This window comes from Hyaloscypha bicolor (genome assembly GCF_002865645.1).
Source record: "Hyaloscypha bicolor E unplaced genomic scaffold K444scaffold_165, whole genome shotgun sequence".
Taxonomy (NCBI): domain Eukaryota; kingdom Fungi; phylum Ascomycota; class Leotiomycetes; order Helotiales; family Hyaloscyphaceae; genus Hyaloscypha; species Hyaloscypha bicolor.
Window position 1 is genome coordinate 2,452,110 of NW_020194667.1, and position 8,885 is coordinate 2,460,994.

Below are 8,885 nucleotides of genomic sequence, written 5' to 3' on the forward strand. Positions count from 1 at the left end.
CCGAAGTTGAGCTAGCGCACAAGATTAGCAGGTGTTTATATTAAAGAGCTATGTATAGGGCGATTATATATCAATTTGAATTGGAAGTTCGACCGTCTTGCTGTTTCCACAAGGCGTTAAGCTATTTGAGCTCGTCTCATGTCGTGATGTCGTAAGGCTGGCGACGGCGAACAAGGCCTGAGCCTATGTAGCTCGAGCCTTGAACTGCATAGCAATGTCAAACCGTACCTATCTGGGATTGATTGGCCTGATTTTAAATCGAGGTCTGTTGTACATTAGCCAAATTGAGATGTTCGGAGAGATAATATATAAGATTTCAGAAAATAGACCCTGGGCTTCGTATAGGTGCGGGGCAGGGCGAGGCGCTTTCGGAGAAGGCTGCTTCTTCCACTTGGAGAATTGAGAGCATGCAATGGACGACATTCGTCTAAGATAATTGGTCGAGATGAAGACGATAAAGGTTGGTGGCTTGGTAGGATCAATAGGGGGAAGCTGCACAGCACAAGGGTAGCTCGTACCAAGTCACGTTTTTGTCGGGAATTCCCCTGTAAAGCCACTGTTAGCCTTTCGTTGCTATTTAATAATCCAGCCAAGCTTGGAAAAATCTGCCTTGTCTGAGCAGCTTTGTGCAAACTCTACTGTGTTCCTCTGCCTCTATGGGGCACAAGTGACCGTTTTGATCAGTCTTGCGTGTTGCAAGGCTGGGGATTCTCATCGCAACTTCAAACCACATACAAGATTATGAAAGAGGGGAAAACCATCGATATTCTTTTCTGCTACTAACTAAAGAAGTAAACATCAGCGCAAAACAGCCGTCAATTTATCGAATCAAAGGGTATAAAGCGCACCGCATCGCTGGGAAAACAAAATATCGCATTACACAAGGCCTCACCGTTTCCTCCACTGCCCTCCTACTTTCTCCTCTACAGGTAGCCTCACCTCCACTCTATGAAACACAGATCAGCCTATCTCTAACTACTCATGCTTCAACGACCTCGCTCTCTTCAACCTTGACCCTATTCTTAGCCACAGGCTCAATAAGAACACCCTTATCATTCTCGGCCACCTCTTCAACCTTGACACTAGTAGCCTTCTATACTAAAGCCTTGACTTCCTTCACCTCGACTAAGATCTCCGTACTCTAATCCTTCTTATCCTCTTTAATCAGAGTCTTGATACTCTTCACCTCGCCCAGAATCTCCATATCCTCCTTCCCGAGCGCCTCGACTATAGAAAGGATCTTTAGCTCCGCAGTGTTACTAATAGCGTTGTCTTTGATTTTAGAGAGGGTAGTGGATTATACTTCGAGGAGGGAGTGGACTTACTTAACTAAGGTCTCGAGGGTACTCAAATCTACTTTCTCGGGAACTAGGGTCGGGGTATTAACGGCAGATTTAATATCTATTAAGTAGGTAGAGTGTTCCTCGAGCTTTGTAGACAAGGGAGACAGATTAACCTTTTCGGGAGCTGGAGCTAGTATAGTAACTGCGGACTTGATCTCGGTTAGGTAAGTAGTATATTTATCGAGTTTGGTAAATAGTAGTGACAGGTCGACTTTCTCAAGTGCTGGAGGAGCAGGCTTAGCGGCCAGCTCTTGGAGTATAGCTAAGTTCGAGGCGAGGGTTTCATTAAAACTTTGAATAGCAGCGAGGATAGCGAGTTAGATGCTTACAAACTGGAGATCGGCCAAAGCCTTAGCGTAGCTGACATGAGCTTCGTTTAAAGCCTTAACACCTTCCAGAATTTCAGGACTAATGTTTACCGTCTTTAATTCGGCTAGAGAAGCGGCGTATACATTATACGAGGATTTCAGTTCGGCTAGAGCTACTACGTAGGTAGCATGGGAGTCGTTTAATGTCTTTACACTTGTCAATACCCTTACTACAATATCCTCAGCCTTGATCTTAGCCAAAGTTACGTCTTGTACCTCGATTACCGATAGAATAGTGCCGATTTGTTTACCTAGACTAGAGAGTCCTGTGTTTAAACTTGTTTTGAGGTCTGTCTTAAGGGATTTAATATCTGCTTTTAGTACTGCCGCCGACTCGGCATTTTACTTAATAATAGCGAGTTCGGCAGTGATAATATCGAGTTTCGTAGCTTAGGAAGATAAAGAAGCGGAAATGGGTACTAGTCCTTATTTACGTAGTGTCGTGAGACTAGTAGAAATTATATCTAGCTTCTCGCTATAAGATATTAATAGAGATATATCTAGACATATAACAGATTCTTGGAGTGCCTTAATAATATATCCTAGCTTTATTAACGATTCCGTGATGTGTATTATAGTAGCTTCGATAACGGTAATCTTGTTAATAGTTATAGAGTTATTTATATCGAGGAGAGTAGAGAGATCGGAGAGCTTTGTATTCGTTTACGAGTTTGATTCGTCGATTTGTTTAGACAGTTCGGCGTTTAATTCGAGGAGCTTAGTTTCGACGATAAAGATATCTAGAGCAGCTTTTAGAGACGGCTGGAACTATGTAGCTAGATAGCTAGCTATAGCTTTAGTGAAGCCATCGCCGGTTAGAGCAGTAGAGACAGCTTCTATAATGGCCTTCTGGACCGCCTCTTTGTCTTTCGCCTACTCTTCTTTAGTAGTAGGTGCTATGGTCTTGGGAGTACTACTGCGCCCTCGGAGACGCTACTAGAGAGAGGGGGACATAGCTCTAAACAACGATGCTGGGAGGTTCTGGATGTATTTGAAAAACGACGACATCCGTCAGGATGGGGGAGGCTTTTTGATATTTTCCTGGAGGATGGTTGTGGGGGGGGGGGGGGGAAGAAGAGAAATGAGCGGAGCAGAACAGAGCAGTGCAGTGCTTATTGACGTTACCTCACTAGCTTTACCTAAACACACGCCGTGCAGGCAGTCGGTGAGCAGCAAAGACACAGCCAAACGAGCCAACCACAGCCAACCACAGCCAAGCAGCCAACGCCAGCCTGTTGCGGGGAGAGCAGCGAGGTTCGGCCCGCCAGTTCTTCCGCGTTACCAGGGCCTGTCAAGCCTGCTACGCCCGTCACGTCTATCTATATTCATCCAAGCGCGCTGCAAAACAATCAAAAATGTCCCCTCCACCCCCAAACCACCCAACCACCACCAACCACCACGGCGTCCAACGTGTCCCAATTAGGGGTAGCTGTGGTTCATGCAGCCGGGCGCCCCCCCACCGCCGTTGTCTACCTCGGGCTGACTCGGCCCTGGCCCACTGCAGCAGGCTCTTCTCGCTGCTGTGGCCACTTGAGCCACTTCAGATTTTGCCGCCGAGGGGGGTTGGATTGGGTTTCAAGGTTGCGTTGGGAGTCATGTGCGTGCTGTACTTGCATATTGACGTCTTTTGGGCAGGAGAAGGGGATGCCAGTGCATTGTTACTCCGACTTAATGCCCTATTATAGCGGTATAGTTATATCGACAACGCAGTAGATGAGGCCCGAGACATTGGGCCTGTAGCTATGGACGTGTATCTCAGAAGGGGATTTGCCACTCTGACTCGTATTACGATCGAGTCTCAGATGGAAGGTTGATCTTGTTTATTATTATTGACATTTGTTTTCGAGTATCGTATCAGGAGAATTGTTTCAAGTGTCACACATCCAGCGGCTCTCACGTGATACAAGTGGCACAATGCCCTTTATACCACAGCAGAACAGCAGAACGTTTCAGCCTAGATAAGGGTCGTTGGGAGGTGTAGCATTCCGCTCCGCCTGCACTGCTGCATTTGCTCTTGCGATCATATCAGATTAACTTAGTAGGCTTCATCACGTGCATTCGTCTCTTGATTTGCAGATTTATTTCATATTGTTTACGCAAACTTTCATGACTTCAGGTCTGAGACTTTACCTTTCTATATATTGACCTGTACGCAAGTTGGCTGGTATCTGGTGGTTCGGAGCGTGTTTCGGAGCGTGTTTCGGAGTAGCGCTTTGGGTTTAGAACTCGAGGGTGGCAGTTGTGAGTGCAAGCTAGAGTATAATTGCCTTATATACGGTCTCCGTGCGGTATATATATTAATCATTTTCAGAATTGCGAGGATCGTTGACTGTGTATTGATTTTTTTCAGCTAATGGGATTTTGATTCGGTGTGTATTTACTGAAATTGCAAATGCGAATATACGGAATCTTGGTGGTGTATTAGAACTCACCCCGGCGAACCAGACAGCCTCTAAGTTTAACTTCAGCTTATGTGAGCTGTTCTGATGAATCACTGAGCTAGCCGTGCTTCGACTGCTCAAATCAAAGTTATCATGCTTACTTCCAAAGTCCCCTCTTCTATTCTCTTGACTACCTCTCCTTGCATCAGCCCTGATATATAGCAATCCCCAATAAAAGTGAAGCCATTCTCCTGCTCGCGAACGATGAACGGAACCGGCATCCCAAAAAAGACACATATCCAGTCATTCTCCCTCGTATCCCCAGGGACAGCTCCAACATATCCATCGGAGGATACACTATACCTTCTGCCGACCAAGAGCGTAAAAGATCGGGCAACCTTACTCGGTATATCTACTGGAGTCTGCGCTTGACGGAAGATTGGAGTCGTCGATGGTGAAATCTCATTTCTTGGATTTCCCTTGGTCCTGGCAACTGTAACACCGTCGAAGGCCCGCTTCTTAGTGCCGCCGCAGATGTATGGCTCCTCTAACTCAAAGCGGGGCCCTTCCTCATCAAATGCATGCATACTCCGAGCACGGTCGCCAGGGTATGGCCAGTCAGATATATCCTGCCCCGTGACAAGTAGGAGGCCTTCTAGCACAACTGTAAGGTGCTCACTCCAACCGTACCCCTCAGGTCCCATGATAGAAGTAGTGCCTTTGATTCGACTAACAAGTGTCCCTTCGAATGCCAATCCATCACCGTTGGAGGAGAATGAGAAAGAAAGTTGAAGATCTCCGGCTGCGCTGAACTTGTCTTTTCGCGCGAGCTGCGAATCGAACCATGTGATAGGAGCTGTATATTTGTTAACGCTCCAATCTGGAGCCCAGGACGCTAGTCCTGGGACCTGCGTCTGACTCGATTGTCGACAGTTTTCCAGGACATCGAGGACCCACCCCTTTGATATAAAGTACCGGGCGAATTCTTTATACAGGTCTTGCGCACTGAGATCGTAATTGGGGGTAAATGCAATAAGATCTTCGTGCCCGCGATGTGCAGGTAGCCCTAGAACACCATATATCTTGTCTCGGGGGTCCGTGGCTTCGCACTCGCGATAAGAGATCATTTTCATGAGTAGTGGCGGTCTGATTTCAATCTCCGCGTTCTCCTGAACCGCGTTGAAGTTCCCCACCGAAGCACCAAGGGCCCGCGACCATAGCAGTCGGACCGGCAGGGATATCGAATCGTCCGGAAATATCTCGTCAACTGTGTACATGTCCAACTGAGCGAAGCTTTTCCAAAGATTAGTGAAGGCGCGGAAGTCGAGTCTCTTTGCTCCGCAGGCGACGGTGGTCTTCTTCTGGAATACTTCTTGCACCACCCAGACTCTCCTCCACCTACGCATGTCCTCGTCAGCATCCATCTTATGAACAATCCGCACTCCCAGAGGCCTGAGAGCAGGGCAAAGGGCGGGAAACATCCTCACCACGGCCGTCTCCACAACGCTGTCATTGCTTCCCACGCGACCTCCGGTTTCCCAAGCCATTCCTTAAGCGCAGGCGTGAGCTCCCCTCTTCCTCCAGACAGCTCATGCCAATGCTCAGCCGTGTCCATCGCCAGATCACTCTCATCAGCCGCCTCACCCAACCAAACCTCAGTACCGATCGCGTTCGAATAGATAATCCCCATCATCATCACCTGCTGTGAGCGCTCCTCATTATCCTCCTGACTGATACACGCAGCGTCCGCCCAGATAAGCGCCGAGCCCCAAGTGCTGCGGAACTGGCGCAGCGCGGACGAGAGGTTCGGCTGCACGGCAAAGGACGCCCCGTCAAGAGTAATCTTCTCCTTCTTTTCTGTCGGCGTCCCCCAGGTATATGAGAGCGCGTGATATGAAGGGGCGCGAGAGAGTGAGCAGTAGAGAACCTGGCATGCTATGAGGTCGGAGACCTGTGAGGCGGGGAGGACCTGCAGGAGCCTGATCTCGCTGATCGTGGGGTCGAGCTTCCGGTACTTGAACATCTTTCCGTATTTGTTGGTATTGTACTTGAGAATGCCAAGCAATTCTGGGGATGTTTATAAGATGATGTTGCTTCGAGGTGGGGAGTTCAGTTCAGCCCGATGCCTGCGCCTCCACGCAACCTCGCATTAGGGCTTCGATGGCCAATCATAGGTGGTTAGAATCAATATTCTACCTTTCGGCCTTGCCACATTAGAGTGTTCAAAATTACATTTCGCCAGCGAAGAGAGTCAAGATGAGCTAACGGGAGCGGTCAAATAAGGAGTACATAGAGTATCTATAAATCAGATCCAGTGGCAAGGTGGAGGGGATGTTGTCGGGGTCGCTCTGCAAGCGAGGTGGATGTTTTGTTCAGTTGTGGTCAAGCGTTCCAATTATGTTGTTTAGAGAAACGAAGCCGTTGCGGAATGGAAGCATGGGTCCAAGTTGACCTCGCACCGTCTTGAGGGTTGAGGTCGGCGTCGAAGAGAGGTGAGCTGCACTGCATAGCCACCACCAACTCTCAGCCATACGTACGAACGCAGTACATTTATTAACAAGGCAGCACCTCCCCTTCATGACCCCCTCGTCATCGTGCTACTTTCACCCTCGAAATGGATCCTGTATCAATCCCTGCGCTCTGTCTGACCTGCACAAAGGTCCTTCTCAGCCTCTACCAATACCTCGCCACATCGAAGACCTAACCACTGAGCTTAGCATCTTCAACTTTGTTCTTACACGACTCAAAGACCTGATTGAGAGTCGACAAGAAAGTCATCAAGAGCTCTTGCGGAAATGGGTCGATGAATCGAAGGTTGTGTTTAATGGGTGCCGGGACACACTTGGAAAAATCGAGGCGCTGGTTGTAAAGTCTAAGATCAAGACCAAGGACTATTCAATCAAGGGACAGGTGACTAAGTGTGTTAAGTGGCAGTGGAAGAAAGAAGATGTTTTGGAGTTGAGAGTGGCGTTGGAGAGATATAAAGCGAGCATTAATTTGATGTTGCAGAGTCTCAGCAGGTGAGGCTGGAATCTCGGAATGAACTAACGCTTTATCTGACCGGAACCGGGCTACAGTGAACAGCTTGATAATGTAGCCGAGATCATGGAGAAGCTACATCAGAATATTCTTCAGCTGCGGGAGAATCGAAAGTTTGCCAAGGAGATCCTTGAGGTCATGAAGGAGGGCCATCCGAACTTCGAGCATCCAGATGTCAATATCTCCTACAACGTGCCAGTGACGACCCGAACAGCTGCGACTCAGACTTCGAAAATCCAGGATGCCGGCAGTACCGTAAGCGGGAAAGTTGCTGACCGGAAAGATCTTCCTACCTTTCGACTGTTTCAGAAAGATCTGCATTCCACCATCGCTGCAAAGCGTTGGAAAGTGGCGGCTGTGAGCTTTGATGGCGAGCCGGTTTCCTCGAAGAATTTACCGAGACTCTTGATTCAAGATTGCGAGCTGGGACTGGTCATCCGAGAAGGCAGGATTGCATGCATCCAAATATTCGATATTCCGGAGGCATTTAAACAGACCCTCAGACAATATGAGAGGGAGCGTGCCAATCTCAGCAAGTTAACGCAGCCGGATTATCCCACTTGTCTGAGAACGTACTCGTCAGGAACGCTATTTGTCGACTTTACCTTTGCCAAAGTGGAAGGTCGTGAGGGATGGACGGTACACGTTGATTCTGCAAGCCCACAGAGAGGGACTTGGAAACTTCGACCTGATGGTGTCGTTGTGAATTTTCGGTTTAAAGCCGCCGCCGATGCGGAGAGCTTCTTTAATCTCTTGGGGAAAGTAAAGGCTGAGGTTGAGCATTCATGGAACATACACGTCAGATCGTTTGTGAACGTTGATAACAAATACGATGGGAACGCAGTCGACATAACGATAGCCGCGGCGAATGAGGAGTACAAATGGGGAAATTATGTGAGGCTGTATCGCGATTCGAGTCTTGGCTCCTTACTTTACGTAGGGGCCCGAGCAGTAGGACTGCGCTGACGTTAGAGCCACCTTTAAGGTTAGGTAATCGGGTAAACGTTTCCTCTCTATATATATTTGCTACGTTCTCTTATAGAATCCCAGGGGGAGACCCCTTGGACCCCCCCCCCTCTAGCTTTCGTGTTCCTCTAGCTACAATTACTAGCCACAGACGAGAGTAATTAAACCTCGAGATCACATAACGGGCAAGGGTACATATTTTAGAGCCAATCACAACACAGGATTAAGATTAGTCATCGATTTTTCACCTCCCACCGGCCCCCAATGCTCAAGTAAGAAGAGGTGGCCCTTAATTAAATGGCGACCTTTTGGTGAGGCACTCAAGGCACTAACCGGAGTAACTTAGCCCAACTAATCTCGCTTTTAATCACGCCACGCCTTTGGGGAGCCAATTAGAGTATCCGGGCCCTAATTACTGCTGACGTCGCTCATCGCAGGGCAGCGAATTGAAAGATGCTGCATTGTTTACGCCAGCTCAGCATAGCCAGAGGGCCAACATGCCAAATCCATAAGACGAGGCTCTCCTTAACAACTCGAACTTTTCATCACAATATCTATCGAGCATCCAGCTTATCGCCGCTCAATATATATAAAGCTCTCGAGCCTGGATCTAGACAGTTCCGTTATTTTCTCCTCGAGCCCGATCTCGAAGTTACCCGGATTAGAGGCATACTGCGTATTTTCAAAATACCAAAAGGATTACTACCAAATGTTTTTATACCATAACCGAGATTCGAAGCCTTATCTTATGAGTAGGGAGATCCTAATAAGCCAAGATACGAGATTAT

General features: G+C 48.1%; 3 protein-coding genes across 3 annotated transcripts; 1 reads left to right on the forward strand and 2 right to left on the reverse strand.

Annotated features, from left to right (window-relative positions):
• Positions 1–1,141: 1,141 nt before the first annotated feature.
• Positions 1,142–2,052, reverse strand: K444DRAFT_636066 (uncharacterized protein; the record flags this gene model as incomplete). The annotated part of the gene is made up of 4 exons (XM_024883952.1): positions 1,142–1,259; positions 1,326–1,591; positions 1,673–1,962; positions 2,046–2,052. The coding sequence occupies 4 exons, from the start codon at positions 2,050–2,052 to the stop codon at positions 1,142–1,144; spliced, it is 681 nt and encodes a 226-aa protein (XP_024730077.1).
• A 3,523-nt stretch (positions 2,053–5,575) lies between these two features.
• On the reverse strand, positions 5,576–6,115 carry K444DRAFT_543008 (HET-domain-containing protein; the record flags this gene model as incomplete). The annotated part of the gene is made up of 1 exon (XM_024875929.1): positions 5,576–6,115. The coding sequence occupies one exon, from the start codon at positions 6,113–6,115 to the stop codon at positions 5,576–5,578; it is 540 nt and encodes a 179-aa protein (XP_024730078.1).
• A 554-nt stretch (positions 6,116–6,669) lies between these two features.
• Positions 6,670–8,097, forward strand: K444DRAFT_636069 (uncharacterized protein; the record flags this gene model as incomplete). Its single annotated transcript, XM_024883953.1, has 2 exons — positions 6,670–7,112; positions 7,170–8,097. The coding sequence occupies 2 exons, from the start codon at positions 6,670–6,672 to the stop codon at positions 8,095–8,097; spliced, it is 1,371 nt and encodes a 456-aa protein (XP_024730079.1).
• Between the last annotated feature and the right edge of the window lie 788 nt (positions 8,098–8,885).